Raw genomic sequence first — 24,874 nt, 5'->3', positions numbered from 1 at the left:
ATATGGTTATCCTGTATACAAAATCTATTAATCTACTGTTGCAAAGTTTCACTTGATATGTGTATATGAAGCCAAGAGAGGTGCATTAGAGATACCTGTGTTCTTTTATTTGAGCAAAGACGTGATTTGGAAAACATTCAAAGATATGTCATTGATTCTTGAGAAATAGGTATTTTGGCCATTAACACTGAATTTTCTAGTAATTTGTTTAAAATCATTGTGTTGAACCGTCAAGCATAAAAAAATGCAGAATAGACTGGTGACAAACCTTGGACAATCAAGTTCAATTTAGTTTTGAGTAATTTAAGAAATCACCTACTGAGCTGAAACTGAAATCTTATTCCATAATTCTTAAGCTGTCCCCCATTCCAAATTGATTATTGTGTAAATCTCAAATGTTATTTTATTTTTTGTAAGAAAGTAATATTTTAAAGGAATGTGCTCTCCGTTCATGAAAAAGATAACATTCTATTAAAAAGCTTTTAGTATCAAGCCTAAACTTGTTCAGCTCTTAAAATTAAATAGATGGTGTTTAAATTGAGTGTTTGAAATGATAAAAAATGGGGTTATAAAGTTAATATTTAATTCTTTTATTAATAAATTTTGTGATGGTTTATGGATTATATATAGACTCCTATTTTCTAATATCTGTAAAAAAAAAAATAGTTCTCATTTCTGTTAATATAACTGTGGTCATGATGACAGTAGTGTTGTCAGGGACTTTTTTATGATGACAACTGTCTTTGTAAAATGAGCTTAAAGAAACAGATGATTGGAAGGAAACAGTTTATCTTTGAAAAGCTCCCTTTAGCAGGATTCCTGCTTTTTCTTAAATCAATAAAAAGCCTCTTTTGAGGCATGCTTGGGGAAAAATACCCAAGTCTTGAAATGAAAAACATTTCTCTGTTAACCTGGTTCTGTAACTTAGCTCCTGCTTCAGAAGGGTTCCAACTTCACCGAGCCGGTCCTTCTGTGGTCTGTGAGTCCTCTGGCACCCTGAAAATGCAAATGCTTGTGTTTGTGACTGTAACTTCAATAGCTGCTTATGTTCATCTGGGAAGGCTGTAGTTGCCTATAAAGCATATTCTGACACAATGTATTATTTCTGCTCTGAAATGTAAGAAGTGTTATACAGTGTTCATTATCCCCCAGCTAATTGCTTTTTCCTTGATGATGGGTGTAGAAAATCAGGATCCTTATTAAAGCAATGTGTTGATTTGGTTACTTCAGTTTCTTAAGTATCAAGAAGTAAAACAGCAATAAATGAATGAATAAAACAAAACCAATGATAACCAAAAAAAATAAAAATAAAAAAAAAATCTTAAGACGTTTAGGTATGATAGAAGTTGTGTAAAAGAAAGTTTTGAAGTTTTTTCTCTGCCTTGAAGGACAACCTGTTTGAAAACTTGAGAAATTGTAGACAAGTGAAAAGAATGAGAAAAAGGAGTTTGTACTCTTGTCAAAATCAAATACGCAAAATGGTGCAGAGCTCCCTTTGTCCTTGTCTGAGGGAAGCTTCCAGCTGCCTGAAAGAGGGGGTGAGTGGTGTGGACCCCCTGTGCTGTGGAGAGACCCCAGCTCCCTGTAGCATGGATTGTGTGGGGTAGAGAGATGGTAGGCTGTGGGGAGATCCTTTTGTCTTTCCCAAAACGTTTTTGGGAGCCTCCACCTTCCTCTAGGATCACGATGCAGTTAAGTTTGTGGCTGTGTGTGTTTTCTTATTCTTAGGTCAATGCAGATCCAGACTCTCTGCCCTGCCTGGCCCTTCCCTGCTCTCCCCTTTCTGCTCTTGCTCACCTGGTTGCTCATCTGCTAGCCTGGTCTGGTGCAGCATTGTAATATCCATTTGGCTGTGACAAGGCTTCCCCAGCACCAGTGTGATGCCAGGAGCCTGGTGGCTGCATGCTGTGGCATAGTCATGCCATCACCAGGGCTGGTGCATCACTGGGACATGGCTAATCCACCATTCAAGCAAGAAAAAAACATTAAATAATAAAGAACAACTGATAATGTGAGGGGGGGAGGGGGCGGAAATTAGGTAGCTGTAGAAGCAATTGAAAGAACAGCAGCTCAGCAAAGGTTAAGAGAGAATTAAAAGCACAAGGTTCTATCCGCTGCCCAGTTTTAAGAACTTGTGTTCCTACTTGCTGCTGAGATTTGTGGGTTTGAAGGTTAAGTTCTGGAAGAAAAAGGATTGCTGAATTCACTGAAGTTCCCACACCTTTTGAATTAAGACATGTCCAATATCAAACCCTGCATCCATGAGTTGCTGATGACACAGAGGATGTCTCAGAGAGAACTGCAAGACTTGTGTCTTGCTCTCCCTGACACGAATTAGAGATTTTGCTAGGGACTGTCATGTGCCTCTGTGTGCTTGTCACTTCTATCGAACACTGGAACAAAACACATTTATTAGCTTCTACCTCCTTAGTTCACTGCAAACTATTACATTTTCTGTAAGTGCCAGGACAAGAGGCGGTGGGCACAAACTAGGACATGGGAGTTTTCCTCTGACCATCAGGAAACACTTGAACACTGTGTGGGCGGCAGAGCACTGGCACAGGTTGCCCAGAGAGACTGTGGGATTTCCCTCCTTGGAGATCCTTAAAAGCTGCCTGGACATAGCCCTAGGCAAGTGGCTTTGGGTGACCCTGCTTGAGCAGGGGGTTTGGATCAGGTGGCTTCCAAAGGTCCCTTCTAAGTTCAACGTTTCAGTGATTCCATGAAAATATTTCATAAAGAGTTAAGAATATACAAATAAAGGATATACAAATAAAGGTTCATGTAAGAAAGTCATTCAGTGCAATAGGATAGAACAAAAATTACTCTCAGATGGGAGTTATTTTTTTATATGTATGTATATACTAATGTACTAATTGAATTGATTTGTTCTTTTGAGGCAAGATAGGTTGACTGGACATAGTGATTGGTGGCCATCACTTAAGTGGAACAATGAGCACCAGCAGATGATGGTGAACGGTGCCCGACAAGTGGAAGAGTAAGATCAAGCTGACTTTTCTCATAACAAGTTAGTGATGGTAAGAGACTACTGATCTAGATGTCTTTCATCTAGTAAGGGAGATTGATCTAGGAATTGATTAAGCATTTTGAAAATTTTAAGAAAGAAAAACTCATTGAAATTACCATTTTCTCTGAAAATAAAAGTTATAGAATTATCTTTGAATTTCATGTACTGCAGCAATTAAAGTCAGGCAGTCTAAATCAGGAGTCTGGTAAGAGTATTGAAATGATGCAGGAAGTACAACAAATAATTTAAATGACATCTGTAGCAATAGTATTAGAGATTTTTCTCAAAACAATGTAAACTGAAATACAGCATACTGTTTGAATAGGATGACTCAAACTTTTCAGTAATCAGGAGCATATTATTTTAAAATTAAATTCAAAAGAGTTGTAAAAGCTAATTTAAAGAGGGGAGGGAGAAGGTTTATTTATATATATATAAAATGCATTTATTTGTACCCATGAATATATACCTCCTTCTCTAGCCATCCTCAAATTTTGCATACTACAAAATATTAGGTACTCCAACTTGCCCAATCTGCAAGAAAGCAGATGATAAAATTTAATAATGATAAAGGGAATGCAAAATTATAGGTTTAAACCATATATATTTATGTGATTGGCATTTATAATTGTATTAACAAGTTTTTCTCTAATAACACTTTCTCTATAATTATATATATGATGGTCCAAGGAATGCTTGTTCTGTTTTTCAAATATAGTCAAGTCTACTTCCTTTTCCCGTTCTTTTGGCTGCACACAAATTTGCAGTAAACATCTAGAACTGTTGCTAAACAAATGATTATTAGAAGAAATATGAAGTGAAATATGCCTTATCAAGTGTGCTAATTGCATTCTGACACTAGACATAGGTGCTCACAAGTAATTGGGCTAGTCAAAAATAAAATTGTACCTATGTACTCATGGCTTCTGATATCAGTTGGAATAATATTTTGGTATCAGTGAACGTTGGCATCTGCTATGAATTATTTATATTGAGAATAGGAAAAAACAGTTGTGGACATCTAATCTCAGCTGGCATATTTGCCACAGAAGTTTTCCATAAAGAATTTGTTGTATACCTTAAGATTTTTAATCTACCAGTATATCATTTGTATAAAAACTCTTTAAATTAATGCTTTCATCCATGTTCTCAGCACCAGAAATTTGGAAAAAAAGAAAAAAAAAAAAAAAAAAAAAAAGGAGTTATAAACATACCGTGATCCAGTTAAATTATTTAAATCCAAATTCTGTCTGTTCACTGGAAGAAAAGACTAGGCAACTCTCCCTCTCCTGTTATCCATAGTTCATCAGTTCATCTAGGCAGAATTAAAACCACCCTCAGTTCTCTATTACCCTTAGGTGCTTTTTGGTTTTCAGATATTAGAAGAGCTGAATAGACCAAGACAGTAAATTTCTTTACTTGATAATTTAGCATCTGACATTGTGTCATCATTACTGAGTCCTCCTGGAAGCATTCTAATGCTTAGAAAAAAATGCCACCTGAAAATGCCACCTGAAGCTCTAGGACTTTGCTGTCCAGCCCATTGTTATTTATTAATTTAAAGTGACTAATGTGAATTAAGCTCTTTCCAAACACTTAGAAAGGCACATTTTGTAGTTTTAAGAGCCTACAGGAAAAACTCTTTCCCCGTCAAGCTAATATATCACAACTGACTCCAGTGCAGTGCTGGCAAATTACATAGTGGCATGTCATCCTGGCAAGAGCCCAAAATAATGAAGAAAAAGGACACAGATAAGCACATGACGTATTACTAAGTCAAAAGTTGCTAAGAGGAAATGTGATGAAAGAAATGATGTGGAAACAAATTCATGCATTAGTGAGCAGTATGTCTAATGCTGTCTTTTTCCCTTGTAAGCCCTGCCTGTTCTCTATTATGAGGATTGACACTATCCTGATGAAACTTGGTTTTAGACTACTTTTCATTATTCTAAATTATTTACAATAGGAATTGTTAGGCATGGGATCGAGGAAAATTGTAAACTTTGAAAGGAAGAGATGTTAAATATTAAGCTCTTCCAGTTATACTCATCCTAAGGTTCTTGAGTTTTCTTTTTTATTTTCAGATTTAACAATGACATCTGCTCAATGTTTCACCAATCACTTAACGGAAACAGTCCTAGGAGTACTAGGTTGATTGTATTTTGTAGAATGACTTTAAAAATACTTTGTGTTTATGGGAGTACAAATATATATTTCAGATACTTATAATCTGTCAGAAACATGCTTACCTTCCTGAACAGAAGTGCTATAAGGTACAGATGATGGTATTCGTCATGACCAAATTTATGTACTGCTGTGCTGTTTATTTGGTCATCATACTAACATGACCAACAGTCAGCTTGGAAATAGGTAATGGCATTCTAGCACGAATTCATTTTCTAGTTTTAGTACCCTTCAAATACTGAGTGGAAGGGGACTGAAATGTATGATTCTTAGTGCAACGGTATAACTGAAGAGAGTAGCAGGGTGTTTATAATTGATATTTTTCTTTTCATAAGCTTACATTCCCATTACAGTAGTGAAGTGAAAACAGCTGGGGTTATTGTCTTTAATTGAACTGTCCTGAGGATCCAGAGCAGTCTAGCTTCAGCTGGCAGCATATACAAAAGGCAGCAGGGAAAGCTGAAGAAGAAAGGAGAACTATCAGCCTTCTTGGTTAAAGCTAGCTGTGTCAGGCCAAGTGACATGCGACAGTATTTTCCTATTCCTGCTTTTTAGGCAGATTCTTCAGTTTTTGCTACTGTGCAAACACTGCTGAGTTTGTAGTGTTGACATAGCATCTCTGTTGTTTGTTGTTGTTGTTTTCTCCCCGGGACTATTTTAGAGCTTTCCAGTCGTTAGTTACTTGATTAGAAAAATTCTCAGCAGGAATGTAGATGAATGTTTGTGATAGCAGACCTGTGAAGGGTACACAACCACATTTGGTAGGAGCACATAATAAATTATGCCTGTAAGAACAGGTCATAGCTCAAACAGTAAAGGGATGAATTCATTTTAGAAAGAAAAGCTCTCTAATATTTTATCAAACAAAATAATAAAAAGAAAAATCTCAATACATTTCTAAAATGCACATCCTTCAATAGAAGCACACATGTATCGAGCAGACCCATCAGTTATATTGCAAACAATAACAGTATCTTGATCCTGTGCTTGCCCCACTATTTGCCATTTCTTTTTTTTTCCCTTTGTATTGCTGAGAGTGTTGTTACCGATTCTTGTAAAGAACTTAAATCAAAATACAACCACAAAGTGCCTCTGCAACCTCTGTACCACCCTCGCACATAATTTCTCTAAATCTCTGTGGAGAACTTGAGATTTTTGCTAATGCCTTTACTTCCTTTGGTCTGTTTTACTATGAGAGCACTGTGAGTGCGTGTTGTGTGGGCTTATTTAATTATTTGAACTTTTTATTTATCTTATCTGCTGTATTGTATCACCTGATACGAATTTAAGAAGAACATTTCACATTTCTTTCTTGTTTAATCTTGAAAATGTCTAAGAATAATTTCTGCTTCAATTTCTTTCCAAAAAAATTTCTGCCATGAAGGAACTTCTTCAATTCTTCAACTAGGTTAAACCTAAATTATACTTTGAACAGGATGCTTATTCACAATTTTTGTAATGGTCCAAAATAAAGATTGTCTAGTCAGTGAGTTACTGGATCTTTCACTGAACAAGTACAATTAGAATGAAAATATCAATGGTTACACATATATTTATACTTACATAGACATATATATATATATAAGCTTATATGTTCATTTATCTATATGCATTTATCTGTAGTGTTTTCTATATTACTTTCTCTTTTCTCATGAAATGGTTGCCTTTCAATAACCAGTGAAAGTTAACAGTCCATTTTTCTGCGCTCATATACAGTGTGTTCTTCTAAGTTTATAAAGTAAATATCGGTGACCCATGTACATGAAGAAGAAAATCTGTCCCACGGTCAACAACAAACTTGTCATGAGTTGTTGATTATAGCTTAGCTGGGAGAAAAGGTGAATAAGAGGAAAATGTATTTGGTCACTAATTCTCCTATTGTGAAACAGTGTTAATGGATTAGTCAGAGGTGCCTCATCTCTGCATCAGAATTCCATTAGCTGCCCATGGGATCCAATACAGAAGAGCAAAAAAATAAATTTGCAAATATGATGGCTTTTATACAGGTAGTTGCTCAAATTTATTAAGTGACCTGAAGGAAATTGACTTTTGTAGTTAGCAGATAGTCACAACAAATAGGTGATAAATACAAACAGATATACAGATTGAATTTCATCTAACTCATCTACATACGTAAACTTTGCTTTACTATTGTTTTCTGTGGAAAAAAAAAAAAAATAACTGTGGTGAATAATGAATGGATGGGTGATTCAGGAAAGAAGAAAGGAAAAAGAAAGTGTGAAGTAGTGAAATAATCTTGATAATTTAACACCAGAGAGAAACTTTTTAGCTTTAAGATGCCTCTGAATTCAGACGGCTAAGAGCTGTGCATAAATCAGAAGAAAGCTTATCTGAAAATTTGAGTTTATTATTTCTAAACTATTTTGCATATGAAACCATAGATATATGGCTATGGAATACCTCACTATTAAAGAACTATGAATAAGAAAAACACAGTTGTACTAGTTAAAAATTTTACCGGAATTGTCACTAATCCAGAGTGGAAGTAGTATTATTTGTAGAGAAAAAAAGAGCTATTCTTCCCTTGTGTGTTGTGTTGCGAGGTGTGCATCCTTGCTTCTGCTATTCAGTGCTATTAAGGGAGGGCTGATAATGACAGAAACATGCTCCCCCTCTCTTCTCACAGGTGAAGGAAAATAAAAAGGTTAGTTCTTTCTTAAATTCAGTACTTTTATTCTGTCAAATATTCACAGAATATCGATGGAGAAACATTGGTGCAGACATTTATATGTGTATTATGTAGCTTTCTAATGCTGTTTCTCTAACCAGTGCCTCTCTATACTTTGTGCCTTAGGGTGTGTGATACTAGTATGAACAGCTCTGGAAACCTTTTGGATTAAACCAAATTTAATGATGCAGGAATTCACTGCTTGTATCTTTATACATCTATGAATGCTTTTCCTTTGAAAAGTGTTACCAAAATCCACTCTTCTTAAATTTCAGGGTCATTGTTCTTCACTCAAAAGTTTTCCCCTGGAGGAAGAATATGGCCATTAGATGTTTTTTTGAAGTCCGAGTCATGACCTAGTTAGTTGCTCATTAGTTACTGAGACAATCTAAAAAAATTGATTACAGCCCTCCAGATTTCTTTTCCTGTAGAGAACACTATTTGCAACACACCTTTTTTCATGTTCTCCAAGACCCTTTGAAAAGTCAGTGATTTCTGGAGGGGTTTACACGTGAAAAGAGAAATAGCCTGCCATTTAGAAGCATCTTATACACAATTAAAACTACAGATGTGTTCTATCCAGATGGAAACTTTACCTTTCTGATACGTTAGTGTTTTCTTCTAAAGGACAGTGAGATTTCTTGTTGTTTTAGAATAGGTAAATTTTTTGGGTCTTATATTATGGTTTTTGATAACTTATTGATTTTAGAATCTTTCTGAAGATGCCTTGGAACCGCACAGTCCTTGAACCTTGTCCTTTCTTGATAGCACATCCTACAGGAACACAGTCCAGCCTCTCAGCTGGTATGTCTCAATATCTATGCTGAGTTGTATCAGTATTCTTCTATATAGATGACTGGTTATGTCTTTATTAACATCCAGTATCCCCGTGAGAATATCTCGTGCTTCTTCTAACTCTCAAGGGACTGTGCAGGCTCAGTTCTTATTAGGAAATGAGTGTAAAAACTATCTTTCCAGTACTCATCAACTGAAAGTGTGGGTACAGAAGAAGCAACTCTTGATTTGTCTGTACCTAAGAGGACTTTATACCTGCTGCTGTTTTACCTTTGAAGGTTTAAAAGGAGATATTCAGTATCTTTAGCGGTGTATCACAGTCATGAATTTTTGCAGTTTATAAAATTCTTTTCAATTGCTTATGCATTTTAAGTTGCTGTATGACAGAATGAATACCAAAGGTACATAGGAGTATGGTACAGATTAATTATTAAGAATAGAAGATGACATAGTTCAATTGGAAGGGACCTTCAGACATCGTCTAGTCCAACTGTTTGATCACTTAACAACTGACTCTTTACATGTTGGCATCCTCTGATAACCACAAAATTACAGACGCTAGAGTACAGGGGAGTACTCTGACACAGAGTACTTTTCTGTCAGTACTTGGGCTAGAACTTGAGCTGAGTTGTGCAAATGTTAACCTGGAGAGAACCTAGTGCCACCTTCTCAATTTCCATTTGTGAAACTAAAATCATAGGTTGGGCTATCATGAAGCATAGCATTGCAGTTTTGCTGTTGAGACATATGAAAAAAATACATGTATTTTCGTGATTCCATGGTTCATCTTGATGTTTCTGTCGTGACATGACAGTGTAGTGGCCTAGAGAAGTGCAAAAATGGAGAAGGTTCATGAAATTCCCACTGCAGATTGAGTGGAAGAAAAATGTGAAAGCAGAATATCTCAAATGCACGATTTTAAGATTAGACTAGCCTTGGTAGAGTGGCATTATATTGTTTCAATATTAATTTAGAGACAAAAATAGCAGAAGCAGATCAGCCAGCTTTTGTGTGAAGTAGTCCATACAACGAAGTTACTGACTTGTGTCAGAAATTCTGTTGAAAGGCAATAAGGTGGTGATAGAAGTGCCAAAAGCAATTCAACTTAGTCAACATGACCCTTTCTCCTCAAGCAATAACATTGTGCCTAGATATTTACAGTACACATGATGTGTTGTTACGTGCGCTTAGCTGAGATCTCCAGTCACAGCAAGCAAGTCTAAATCTCTATTAGAAATTTGAAAACTCAGCTAATCTACCAGTATAGCATTTATTTGTTAAAATGCATATATTATTTATTGATGAAGTTGATTGTCTGTTTGTTTTTCTAAAGTGCACATTAATAGATCACTGGGGAATACTGATGTGGTAGATATCTTAGCACATAATACAAATGGAGGTCTGGGACCTCTCTGTTATGCAGTATAGCACCAGTACAAATGCTGTACAACCTACGCTTTGCAGTTGAATATTATTAGTTTTTTTAGTATACTACACTTTAATTTTGGTATTTCTATACAGAATGTATACTACAATTTATTTGCCATCCTGGTTTATATTTATTCCCATCTTAATACTTTAAATGCGCATCAAGTCTCAGGAATTCTAAAATATATTCACTGACTTGCCATGCTTAGGGCCTAAAAGAACTCGGATTTGTTTGGGGATGGAATTGTTTGTGTATTCTACCACAATATTCTTAATTTTGATTCTGTTGTTTCACTTATCCCTGTATGGGGGTAAACTGTGTAAGATGCGTCATGACCAACTAAATGAAACAAAGTTCTGTTCTTATTATTTCCACTAATTAAGTGATCCTGTGCTGATTCCACTGATTAAGTGATTCCCATGCTGTACTTCTGCTTTCTCATCTATGAAGTAAGTGGCATTGTCTATTGAAAAACACTGTAGGAGAGCTCTTTTGAGCAAGCTGATTGTTAGGTCCGCACTGATTCATTTTTTTCAAATAAGTTTGAATTTATAGTGCAACAAACAAGAACTAAAATTAGGAAAATGAAATAGAGAGAACTTTACATGAAAAACTGTCTGCTGTTGTTGGTGTTATGTAGGCATGTTATCAGAATATACTATATTTGTTCTTTTTCAGTTATCATTAGTCTCTAATGCCTGTTCGATTTTCTTATATTACAGTGGTTGCCTCTTTCCTTATCTATTTTCTGGTGTCTTGTTCGTAATAATTACAACTTTCTTCCCCCCCACCCCACCCCATGGGTAGCACTATCTAGGTGATGACTTTTCCCCAACCCTAAGGCTCTGATTTGAATAGGAGGCAATGTTCTGTATCCCTCATTTCTAATGGGATCTTCTAGGTACTGTGACTGCTAAATGGTTTATGAATCTGTGTTGGTCTTGGCAGGTGATAACACAAGTAGGTAGAAAGTATAATATCCAGAAACAGACTGAGTGATCTGGCAGTACTGAAAGGAGACATAATGGAATTCTGCAGCCTCAAGTTACATTCCCAGGAAAATTGTCTGGAAGGTGTGCTAAGGAAAAATATTTTTAAAACTTTTTAATACTAAGAGATAAATGATGTTCACACAATATATTGCCAGACAGGTGTAGAAGGCCCTTAAAGACATGTCAAAGTCTTTCTTGGAGTTCAAAAGTGTACTTAAAAACAAGATTTGAAGGACATTTTTGTTAGATAGGATAAGGCAGCAAGAGCTAATCCTGCCTTTCAAAAAATTATTAGGAAAATATGATAGTGCTTGGTATCAGGTCTGTAGCATAGACAATATTACGGAGAATTTATCCTTCAGGTGACTATGGGGTAAAAAAAAGTAGATATACATTTTACCATGTACAAAGCCATCATTTCTCAAGTTGCCCCCAATTCTTTTGGTTGACTTATGGAAACAGAAAAGTTAAAGTTTATAGTTGAAACACAAACAATTAATGATATGGATGCTGCAATTCTGTTAGTAAGTCCTTCAGCAGTACAGTAATCCAAGAAATTATTGATGTGCTACATGACACGTACAGGCATATTTTTAGGCCAACTACTTAGAAGTTTCATATAATAAATGTAATTCTTTTCTTGTCCATTTTAGAGGATGTTCTGCTTCTCCTTTTATGTCAGTAATGTTGGTTTTGGTGTGCTGGGTGCAATAAAATGCCTTGGAAGCAGTTTAACAATGATATTTTTATGCTCTTAAACGTAAGTCACTCAGTGACTTACACACACCTATGTGATATAAATAAGGATTTAAGGACCCACTTCAGAGAAATTTATGGAACAGCTGTTTGTGGAGTTAAGAATACACTGTAGGATGAATTATAAAAATGTCTTTAGCGCAACTTTGTTGTAAGCCAGTGAACAGACCGTAGGGCCATGGGATCCTGATAGATCCTCTCCTACAGATTGAAATCCTGTAGTGCTACACAAGCATTTTCTTGAAAATCTGTGACAGAACAGGAAATTAATCAAAGGGAATTCTCTGTACAGAAAGTTCATAGAAATAGTTTGCATATGGGGATTAAAAAAAACAGAGGCAAAGGACTTCATAGTAACTGCACCCTTTTTTGTAGGGCACTGAGATTGCTCAGCTTGCACTGAAATTGCTCCAGTGGTGCCTAGGATTTTCCAGAAGCGAACCCATAATGTGTTATCAACAGCTTTCCACAGCAGTCAGCTGTCCTCAGAATATTCACGCTTTGCTACATCATTAGAGGCAGTGCTAGCCTTCATGGCATGTTTGTATCATTAGCCCAGCTGACTTGAAAGAAGGGCAATTGTATAGCAACAGAGCATTTCTCTCACCTATAAAAGTCAGGATTAACAAAAGCTAGGTCTGCAAATGGAGTAGAGTAGATCTAACGAGACTTTTTCTGACTGGATTGTACAAAGTATAATTTTGTTTTTTAAGGCACAAAATTTCATCTGTAGGTACACACTCATAAGAAAGGAGATGTCTTTCAAAAGATGTTTTTCTCCTCTTTACATATCAGCCAAATGATTAAAGGGAGGCAGAAAATGTAGACAGCTGTGGGAACACCTACCTGCTTACACACAAAACCCCAACAGATAAGCACAGGAAGCAATTATTTTAGCATTTCCACCGGCTTCTCATACAGAATTCAGTGTCACTTGCTGACGTGATAATACTGAAATCTCACTTTGCTTTTTACTAAGATGTTCTTTCTAATGGGCTCATTGTATAGGTTTATAAATACACAGAAAAAAATATCTTGATGTTTATATTAGTATAATTTAAGTTTATGAATAATAATCATAGAATCACAGAACTTAGAATATGAATGTGAAAAGCAAGTTGGGATATTTTTTTAGCAAAGAAAAAGACCTGTTTAGGTTTGGCAGACTATGAGAAAAGTGTCCTTTAAATTCACTTCACAATTATGTCCTCTGGTAAAGATGGAAACAAACAATAGGTTAACCTACCACTGGTAGTAAATGAGAAATTATTATCTCAGTGCTAAATTTCAATGCTAAAAGTTACATTTTTCATTGGATTAGCATTCAATAACTGGGCACAGGTGCTTTTGTAATTAGGACTCATTTGGAAAATTTTACAGTGGTCAGTGACCCTCAAAGTTAAATAGCTTTTTTGTTGTTGTTGTTTGTGTGGTGTTACTGTGATGCAGTGCCATTTCGAGTAATATCATAATACCATCTGTCCTGAAATATTTTGTCTAGATTTTTACACTGCAGATTTCCTCATGTATTTAGTTCTCAGTGCTATTATCTGCAGAAGACTAAAAATATCTTTTTTAATTAAGAATCTTTCCTCTAACTGCACAAGTTTTTGTCACCCAAAAGTGTATGGTAGCAGAATTGTTCTGTACACCAAATGTGCCTGATTGTCCTCCACAGTCATATATTAAATTTCTTACTAATACAGGTTAGTTCTCTTATCACTAAGGTCAAGCTGCACTTTAAATGACTGTTTTTGTTTAGTTTGGTCTTTATTCATAAGGAGGTATACTGCAGAAAAGCACAGGCAAGGAAAAAATGTGGCAGCCTGAATGATTTTGCAGAGCAAATATAGCTTGTCAAAATGTACCCAGGCTGAAATTTTGCTGGGTTATTATTAGGTATTATATAGATCTAATGGGAGTGAATGAAAATTTCTGTGGTAGTAAGAGCCTTAAGAAAATGCTGTCTGACTATTTCTGGACTTCAGGCTATTCTTGGGTTGCAGTTTTATTTATTTATTAATTTTAATGTGGAAAAGAGGTAAAATTAGTCTAAGTCAGCATAAGCTGTTTAGGACAAGCAATTGGGGGGTTATTGTATAGAGGTATTCATGGTTTTACAGACAGTAGCAGGTATACACTGTAACTCACCATATTATTCTAGGTTAAAATATTGTTATTCTAGGTTAAAATATTTTGACTTTTCATTTTCACACAAAAGATGATAGTGATAGTGGGAAGACTGAAGAGTAAAACAAGAGAAGATAGAATTGCCACAGTGAGCCAGTAGAGACTAAAGCAGCTGTGGGTAATCAGCTTTCAGTGCTTTGCACTCAGTTTATTACACATTTATACAGACTCAAAAAGTATCGGTGGCAAACCTATTGTTCCACCTTCTGCAAAAAGAGGAGCAGAAATGTCATGCTTCTGTCTGCTGTATTTCTGCTTCAAGCACTTGATAGCCTGGACATTATACACATTTATTTTGGAAACTACTGCAATGGCATGTATAACTTGAGAAGAACAGAAAAAGTGGCTCGCAATGAAGAGCTTGGTTAATTTGGCTCTTTTTTGTCCTATAAGCTGAATCATTCATGAGTGTTTGCAAGCATTTTTTTCTTGCTGCTGTTATTAGTATTAGGAAATATTCTAAGACAAAAGGGCTATTAAACTCCTGTTAAAAATACAAACAACAACAGGAAATTGCTTCCTTACTGTCCTTTGTGCAAATGAACACCTACTCTGCTAACCACAGAGTACATAAAAATATAAATTGGGTGCTGCCAAAAAAAAAAAAAGGAAGAAAAAGAATAATTCATGCTTCAGAGAACTTGCAGTGACCTTCAAATCTAAAGATATCAGCAAATATAATAACATTTCGTTCAACAGTAACTGTGTCTGCTAGAGGAAAACTTGGAAAGCACATAAAAAAAAAAAAAGAACAAACCCATCACTGCCTCTAACTCTGCTGAAAATGTCACCTTGTCAGACTTATAAAATGATCAGATTGTTTTTGCCATCAGAAATAATGGAAATATTTTTTTCAGTATCTCCTTAAGTGCATATGGCTATTAACACGCACACAGCTTTCAACCCAAGACACAAGTGTGTGTTTTTATAGCCTATATCTAAACAGTATGCAAAGTACCAAGTACTCCAGAGTAGAGGGTGAATAGCAGTATTATAGTTATGCTAAACTGCAAGTTTTCTTTGAAATGCTTTTAACAGTCCCATTCCCTGTTACTTGAGTGTGTAACGCACAATTTCATTGCATCAGTGTCTATTGAATTTTCTTTTTATCTTACAAGTAAAACAGAACAAGTAAGTTTTTAACTTACAAGTTAGGAAGAATAAGAACCAGGGCATTATCATATCCTGTTTAGAGGAAGAAAAGTAAATTAGTAACTAGACTGATGGCATTTTCTCTCAATGTTGTGTTCTTTTTCACACTTGAGTACATACATATACAAATGCACTGAATTATATCTAAATGAATGTATTATATAGGATGAAATATAATCTTTGTATATAATATATAAATGTGGATGCACAAGCGGTGTGTGTGTGTGCACTAATTAGATTATTATGATGGCCATTATCAATTAAAATGTAATTTCAGCTGTAAATATTTAGGTTCACCAGAGCCCAAAACTTTGTTTTATGGGGTTCTCTTAGTGCTATGTTTTCCTGAACAGCCTACCTAACAGCTGTCTCCAATAATTTCAGTATTTTTAATTCTCAGATATTTCATACAAGCATGTTTGTTGTATGATAAGGAGATGATATTTTGTCTTCAGCTTAATGCACATTATTATTTGTAGATTTCACAAGGTCAATGTGAGGAGCAGTATTTCTGTGTTTGTTTTTTTTTTTTTCAGATAACTTAGGTAATTTTAACTCTTTTTCTCCTTTTGTCTCTCTGGATTTTTGTTTATTTTTGCTTAATCTCATTAAAGCACATGACTTAGGTATTCTCTATCATGAGTCCTTGTTTGCAGGGAAATGGTAAATGCATCTTTTTGACTGTGTTGGAAACAGAGGTAGAGTAGATCATTACAGAAGCCTTCGTATTGATCCTGGGAAAACTGATCGCATATGTTTTCATGGTTTCTTTTTTCCAACTCCATGGAAATAGAAAGAAAAAAATGCACTTGTTACAAGGAAGTCAGGCAACTGAAAATGTTGGTTGAAGGTTCTACTACAAAACATATTTAAGTTATGTAAAATACATAATGCTTTCAAAATAAGCTGTATTAGAGGAAAAAAGAATAGAATTCGGAGCATAATAATAAATGGATGTGGTTTCTTTTATTTGTGCATAGCTAGGAATTTGGGGAATCGTTTTGAATAGGCATCCATGGCTTATCTGGAAGCGATAGAATAGCTGTCCGGCTGTTTCTGTACAAGGATGTTGCTTTGCCACAAGTCTTATCTCCTTCACCAGCTCCTTGTGGTTGTCTCTGAGGCAGTTGGACATAAACACTAGATGCCTGTGCATAGGTAATGGAGTTTCACTCCATACTGAAAATGCAACTGTATCTTGTATTACCAGAGGAAGATAAAGTGTCACTATTTTCGTCTTCTGCACCTCTTTCACATCTTTAATATAACCATTTTTGTGAGTTGGCTACACATAGTGCTCGATTTCCCTAGAGGGGGAGAGGGTGCTTTGCACCTGTGTCTGAGAGTAGATTATCATCTTCCAGCAATCTGGTGTTCAAGGAGCACAATACTGGCTCTCCTCTAGAAAGGTTGTTAGAGTCATTTTCCCTTGTTTTTGAGGTGTTTAAGTAAATACATTGTTATTTTGTATTTTTTTTTTTAATTTTTATTTTAATTTTCTCCTTAGGGAGACTCACTTTAACTGGGAGACTTCTGATGTAGAAGCAGATACTACAAACAGTGCTAGAAATCATCCACATACTTTACCTGTCTCTTTTCAATGTGACTGTATGAGTTCTTATTTATTTCCCTTCTTCTATTTTTTTATTAATATTATTTTCAAGAGAGGAAGAATCCTGGAACAATTAACAAAGAAACATGTTAAAACTTTAATGCCCCTATTAATGTCCAGCCTCATATACCACTGAGAGGCAAGTCCACGTGTGAGGGAAAATTATGCATTCAGTAATGTTATGAAAAGGATGATTCAGGAAATTATCTTCTAAATATGGTATCTCTCATCTCAAAGATCTTTTTGAAAGAACAAATCCTTTCCTTTTGATGGATGTTCAGCCATTTGAGCTTATCATGAATATTCGTCTCAGAGAAATTTCATTACAACCAACACAAATGCATGTGAAATGAGAAATGTGTTCTTTGGGTATCCATGCTAAAGATGTCCTAACAATTTTCAACTTTAATGGGGAGTGAGGTTGCCCTAGATTATTTGTCAAACTTCTGATGTTGTGCTCAATGCTCAGCGTCAGCATAATGTACCAGAAAGCAGCTATTTTCTGCCTTAAAGATGTTTGAATATAGTGCAAATGAAAAATTGAGGGGAGTTCTGTTTGCTTAAGAAACAGTATGTAGAAATGTAAAGATCTGGTACAATGTAGGATTTGCAGTCCTTTGAGATGAATTGCCATATGCTAATGTAACTCTGTAGATATGGATTAAATAGGAAAAAAAAAAAAAAGCTCGTCTCTTCCCACTTACTGTTGAATACTGACTGTGTAGTAGAGAAAAGTTATTTACTTCTGTTGTATACACCTACACATGTATATATACGTATACAATGACCATTACTGTCATAGAAATACAGAGGGTGATGTACTGTTATTAGAATTGGACTTGTCATTTATTTTTGTGTGTTGGTTATGCTGTGAAAGATTTTCAAGTCAGGATATAAAGAAACGTGGTACAATGGTTTACAATGGTTTGCCTTATATTCTCTGCAGGTAGTCACACATTTATCTGTGATTTCTGTTGTGGAGAGCTACAGCAGAAACATCTGAAATGTAAAGGGCTAGAAAAGCAGGTTAAAAAGTCTATTGTACAATCCAAAAATAACAATACTTCTGCAATTACAAATGGTGCAACTAAAAAGAGAGGGGGAAGGGAAAGGTGGTAGGATTGATGCCTTTTTCTTGAACAAAATGAAGGCATTATGTTGCAGTTGGCCTGTGTGTGGTGTGCAGACCAAGTCCCTGGTTTCCAGAAGCAGTCAAACAGAACTGATTTTGGAAAGGAGATATTTTTGGCTCTTGTACTATGTACCTTGCCCAGAAAAGTCTGACAACTTCATCCACCTGCTACATATAAAGCTGCTCTAGTTTTTCACATTAAGTGCTACAACTCCTTGAGCAATTTTGGATTTCCTAGGTATAACAATAAATCATACCTATCCCAAAGGAATAAGACATCTCCCAAAAGAGTACAAATTCTTTAGTGCACTGGAAAGAGGGGACAACTTCGGCTTTAGGTATGGTTTAGTTTAATCGTAGCTCTTTGTAGTCCCTTTTGAAGATAATGGTTAGCAACCCATCTGAAGGCAGGTGAATAGAAGACCCACCCAGCCCAGGGGGACTCTCATGCTGACCTTGCTCAACATGACAGACAGACTTCACAAAGTACAGCCAGCAAGACCAGGCATGCCAACTAGCTAGCAAGTCTTTGCCATAGGTAGTTTTGAATGTTTGGAGAGTGGGCTGGTAAACAAGTGTTTCTGGGCAAACTCCAAGGATTTCAGCACTTAAAATTTATCAAAACACTCTATGAATATGCTTATCATAATGATGGTGTCTGTCAGTGGGGAAAAATTATCTTACTTCTCATTCAAAGTGCCATGCAATACTCCTATTAGGTCTGTATGAGTATCCTTAATTGAAATAAATTTCCTCTTCTAACATGGAAATTGAATACCACCAGAAACCCTTAGTGTAGAAAACATTAACCTGTGATGGCCTAAGTGACAGGAAGTAAATGTCCTGGTTTGTGTTGGCAAATCATCTGGCAAGCAGGCCTGTCAGTGGCAGTCTGACATCTAGCATCAACGAACATTGACCAGAGAAAGTAAGAGTTATTCAGTGATGCCAAAAAGCGACGTGGGAAGGACAAAGATCTGATAAGATTATGTCTAAGATAGTAAAGAATTGAACCATGTATCAAAGTCAAAAGAGATAATAAAAGGTGGAATTCAGTTGATCTTTGTAGAATTTTAGCAGTGATTTGAAGATATTGTGATAAAAACGAATGCGTTGAGAGGAAAATTTGTAGAATGTCAAAAGTGAAAAATATATGAAGTATAAGTGAAAGAAATTTCAAAGGCATGCAGCATAGGTGGGCTCTATCATTTCTTCCAATACAGACTTTGGAAGAGAACTGAAAGAAATAATGAGTTTGGCTTGCTTTCCTGTCATAAGTATTCTGGAATTTTGGCTGCAAGCAAAGCGCATGCCAACTGATTTAATCAGCAAGTGTATGTGCTAAATCCATTGTAAAAGATGTGCTTACTTGAAGTATCTGAAATTTAAAGCTCAGTTTTTAGTCATATTTGTAACGTCACACCAGGAGATGCTGCAATTGCTAAAATGCTTCAATGAAAAACGGTTAAAATAAAATATTCAGATGTGAAATCCTGGATTGAAAAGCTTTGAGGAGGGTTCAGAAGTCTTTAGGCAAATTGGGAAGGAATTCAGAACCTGTTTCCAAAACAGTTTCCAAAACAATTTGCTGAAGAATATTTGGTGGCTTTTTTATTAGGTAATCTGTTATCTAGTAAATAGGCTTAATTCAGGCAAAGTAGCATATTCATTTTTTATTAGAAGAAATAACTTTTAATAACAAAGATTCTTGTTGGCAAAGTCTACCTCAAAGACTTCCACATCATCATCAAGCAGATAAGCCTTCAAAAATATTGATTTATCTATATCGACTTTTTTTCTCTCTGGTTTCATGTAAGATGTCAGTCTTAGCTTCAAAGCATTATAGATTAAATGTACCTTCATAAAATACAGGAATGCCCTAGGTAATTCTGGAAGTAAGGACAGAACTTAAATCTCCAGGAACCAGCCAGGACCTGGCAAGACATCTTCCTGTCTTCTGTTCTTCTGCCACGTGGTCTTTCTGGTTCTGGTAAACTTCTTGGACCACTGCGAGACCACGGCATTTCAATCTAGAAGATGTACAGATTCAGTGTCAGCTTAGGGTAACCATATGAAACGTAATTGAAGATGATGGTTGTGCAATAGCAGAAGTGTGGCAGAGGATAGCAGAGACTTAATGACTGTCAAGTAGACACCAAGCACCAAATGAAGCAGACATGTTGCCATTCCCTACTTTTGGCTGGTGTCTGAGCAGTGCCCGCTGTTCAAGTGATTAAGCAGTTGCGTGAAAACTGAAAAACATTGTAATTTGTTTGTGGAGAGAAAAAAGGTGATAATTTTAGGATGGAGTGTTACACTCAAATATTCTGAATATTAAAGGGGATGAGAATGGGAAATTTTCTTGTTTTCATTTTTCTGGAAGTAGTATTTGAAAACAAGACACTGGGAAAATGCTTCCTTGATGATAGTCTCGCCTAAATACCTCAGATTTCCCCTTGTTCTGCGGAAATTAGTACAACATGCTGAGAAAGCTGGTGTCTATACAAAGACACATATTTTCTTGTGTTAATAAGGGTTCAAGCTGGCTGGTTTTTCTGGCCTCCCATGTGGATGTAAAGATGCAGGTAGTCAACAAGTCAGGTTAATCTGTGTACTAAATGTACTGTGAATCATTCACTGTGCATACTCCTTTCTTATTCATTAGGAGGAAATTTAAATTTGCACAACTGTAATTATTGCAGTCCAAACAGGCAAATAACTCAATACGGGTAAAAGATCAGGTATTAGATTATATTCATTATTTCACAAAACAATTTTTGTATTTATCTGTTTTGTCGGTTCATCTCATGATCATTTTTCTGATAGTCATCTGCTCTATAAAACTAACAATTCCTCACTGAATAGCTGATAAACAAAGAAATATTACAAACAGTAACCTGCACATTTTTTTCTCCTGTTCTGCAACACTTTTGAAAGCTCTATAGTCATTAGTAATTCCATACAGTAAAAGGGACATGAGAAAGGATGGCTTAGCATTTCAAAACTCATGTATGAAATTCAAACTTTTCACAAAGAAATTATTTTGATATGTTCCTTGCCCCCATCCCATATCTGAAACTTAATAAAAACAAACAACATCAGCAAAAACAGAGGATCGTCGATGCTGCTTTTGGAATTTAAGTATTTTCTCAGAATACATTCTAGCAGAATTTTCTGAAAGAATGAGTCATTGAGTTGTGTTGTGTTTTGTTTTGTTAGCAAATATATATTTGGGAAATTCTTCTAAACCTCTGCTAAGTCATGTACATTCCTACTGTGAGTTCCGGTGGACTTTGACTTAGACCTCTAAATACAGATAGAAGAGAAAGGGCTTGTGAAAGAAAAACCTGTCATTATCACTATAAGATGAATACTTTCTAAACAAGTAATTCTGCCAAACTAATAGTAGGGTGCTGATACTGATCATCTCATGAAATTATGGTGCATCCAGCTATTTTAGTTAGCTTCAGCAGAATATAGAAGCATTGATACACACATTAGAATTTCCAGTTAATGCAAGTGATATATTTTTCAGATTTTTAGGGATCATTTCTAACTGAAAGAAGAATTTCTTGTCATGCTATAGCATACTCGACTATTTAAGGCCACAAGATAGTAAAGTTCTCAAGGTAATTAAAAACTACCAAGGTACGAATTTAGTAAAAGCTCTCTAGAAAATGCAGTGCATATTTTTCTCATTTGTGCCTCTTTGAACCTTAGAAGTTGCAGCAAATGTAGAAAATCATGCCTAAAACTGTCAGTATTTCAGTGGAATTCACCGCTTATATGAAGCGATAGCCTAGATTGTAGAGTAACTACTCCATATAGAAGTCCATTTTGAGTTTAAGGAGGTAAATGAAAGGCATGAAATGGAGCACATTTTGCCAACTCACACTGACGTGAGGTCCCAGCAGGCAGAGACTGTAGGCAGCTGAAATAAGCTAAAGCAGTTCATAAAATACTTAAACTCAAGTCCTAAATGTGTCCCAGAATCCACAAGAGGCAGAGAAATATGAATTTTCAAAATTCTTTTCTTCTTTACCCCCCTTCCAAATGTTTGCACAAAAGAAAATGTAATTTCACTTGTACTGCATTATTAAGCATTGATCTTCCTTAATAACATACAAAACAGTATACCACCAAGCCATTTCTTGTGTAGTCAGCTTTGAGATAGAAAGTCCTGACATTTATTTATGCAGAAGTAATCCTTTATAAGGCAATGATTTAATAAGAATGCATGTTAAAACTTTTTTTTAATAAAACTTGCTGAAAATGCAGTATATAAAGTATATAAAGTATATAAAGTAGCAATTTGCAATATCTGATTTTCATGGTTCTCCTGATTTTCTAATGTGACTTCTATGAAATTTTATCTATAATAACTGTTTATTTAATTTTCTTTTTATTTCTTATGTCTAGCAAAATGCCTCAGCAGAGAAAGAGAATCTTCACATGACCTCAAGAAAGGAAGAAAATCAGAGCATCCAGGAGTGCAATTCTCGAGATGTAAGCCAAGTTGACCTAGAAATCAGGTTTTAATCTAGATTGTATGAAAGCATGAAAACCTTAGGTGATTAGCAATGTGCTTTATTTTTCCTAACCAAGCTGACACATATCTTATAAGCCAGCTATTTTCTACTTCAAAGCACAGAGGAGTGAATTGTCCTTGTGGTCAATCCATGCAGGTATACTCTCTGGGTTTCTTTTAAAGATTACTTAAAAGGACTTGTAGAGCTTTTCAGGGAAGAAAACCAGTGGGAAAAGATGTGATTTGTTCATGCAGCTATTTAGTTGATGAGCTGCTGCAGCTCAGCAAGATGCGTAACATTGTTTATGCAACATTTCCGCTAATAGTTGGATACAGTTGTCACAGATGCTTCATTTAATTAGGGAAGGAAAGGAAAAGAAAGGGAAAGAAAGGAAAAGAAAGGAAAACGAAAACTTTCACAGAGACATTTAGCTTGAACACTAAGAGGTGACAGTATAATAGTGAAAGTAGGTAAGCACATCTACTACCAGTCTAGGCAAGCAACAAGCTTTGTTCTTCTCATGACACATCTGACAGAAAGCTAAGTCTGCTGCTTTTAGCAAGTCAAAAATCTCATCCGTGCAGCATGATGAGAGCTGGAAACATAAATCCCAATTGCATTTATTATGGCTGCAATTAGAACAATACAAATAAGACAAAACAGGAAGGAAAATAAAACAAAGAAAGAATGAGAGAGAGAATTTATGCTCAGAGCATATTTTCAGCTAAGTAGTTGAAAAAATATTGTACTACTGTGACTAATTTGAAGGTGCAATATAAAAAATAGGGGAAAAAAATAAGACAGTCTCAATAGTTCTTGAATGAACTACTGAGCACATTGCCTTCCTCCAAACACAACAAACTTCTGTGGAGGTAACTGGGTAGCTTGCTGATAGCAATCATACTAGCATATAGCAGCATAAAGAAACGTTTGGAAAACAGATCTAGGTGATTGACCTACCCACTTTGTTGATAGCACCCAACAAATTGTAAAAAGCTATACTTATTACCCATTTATTGCAAGCATTAATAATTTATTCAATCATAATTGCGCTCCCCTCTGCCACAACCTCTAGAGGGGGCAGAGGCAAAGAAATTGCATATCCAGAAGAGTGCATAATTTGATGCTGCAGCTTTCTTTATATTTAAAGATGAAGAAAATGTCCCTACCTACTAAAATCTGAAGGAGGATGTGAAAGAATAAGATTTAAAATTCTGAAGCTGGAGCTAACTCCAAATGGAAGTTGGTTACTGCTTGGGAAAGTTAGGAAACATTTGATGGAATACAGTTTTGTTTAGGTAGATGTTTACAGAATGTTTGTGGAATAAGGTTCAAGCATCTTTTTACTAAAGTGAATACTTTAAAACAGAAAAAAAAAAGAAATTAAAACATTGCTCAATGTGAGAATGAGTGTCAAATTTCTGTGTCAAACCATGCAATGAAAGACACGGAAAGGATGCACTTCTCCATATAAGTGGGGATTTAATTATTTTGACTTGGGGGAGAGGGTGTACTTTTTTGCTGCTACCAGCTAGTATATTTAGCCATTTAGTCAGTATGGCTCAAATTATTATTTTGAGAAAATGAGAAAAGAGAAAGCAGAGGAAGACTCCAACTGGAGTTAGAGGTCTTGAGGAGTTGAACTATTTGTCATGACTGAAGATAAATTAAACCTTAACCCTATTCCCTTCCTCCTTCTAAGTGCATTACAATTCACAGATAAAGAAATTAGGCCGTATATCTAAACTTGATTAATAAGATCAAGATTTATATCATTTAATCTCTCAATAATTATTATATTTTAAGACCAATTCTATTTTCTGTGGGACTCACATTTCCATTACATTTTAAATCTTTGAGGTGTGTTAAATCTGTGTTTGACAAAACCTCCTCTATGTAGAAATAGCTGTAAAATTAGAGAAAGAATACCATAGGGACATATAAATTCACTGTGCCTTGCTGGATAATACTCCTTATTGGAAAATTAAGCTGGAAATAGTTTTGTCAGTCTTGCCCTGCCTTTAATTGTGTAGCTATCAATTCATTTTCCAACTGAAAAATAGGTATACTATGTAATATTCATAGTTTTATTATGTTCACATAAAAAAGTAAGATTTGCACTAATATGCAAAAAGGTGTCTATGAAGTTTCACCATGCTGTGCTTCTAGTGTCTGTTGAAGGAATAGCCCTGAGAGATGAGTTACAAAATCAATTGTTAGGATAGCCACACCTGCAAGCAAGGAAGCTGTAACCAGTGTGATATTTATCCCTAGTAGAAACAGATCTTGCAGTACGATTTTTAAAAGTCACAGGAAGAAATGTTCTATTTACATTAAATGGGACTTTTACATTAAACTGAATGTTCTATTTAAATTAAATTGATCT

The 24,874-nt window shown here is 35.5% G+C and overlaps 1 protein-coding gene across 1 annotated transcript in view; it reads left to right on the top strand.

Moving 5' to 3' along the window:
* The window catches only part of LUZP2 (leucine zipper protein 2), a 191,372-nt gene that overhangs the window by 156,613 nt on the left and 9,885 nt on the right, over positions 1-24,874 (top strand). The window contains exon 10 of the mRNA XM_035550448.2: positions 22,379-22,465. Coding sequence (XP_035406341.1) covers positions 22,379-22,465 — 87 coding nt within the window. The remainder of the gene's footprint in view (positions 1-22,378; positions 22,466-24,874) is intronic.

The sequence above is a fragment of the Cygnus atratus genome, chromosome 5 (genome assembly GCF_013377495.2).
Source record: "Cygnus atratus isolate AKBS03 ecotype Queensland, Australia chromosome 5, CAtr_DNAZoo_HiC_assembly, whole genome shotgun sequence".
Taxonomy (NCBI): Eukaryota; Metazoa; Chordata; class Aves; order Anseriformes; family Anatidae; genus Cygnus; species Cygnus atratus.
This window is presented reverse-complemented; position numbering and strand designations above follow the sequence as displayed.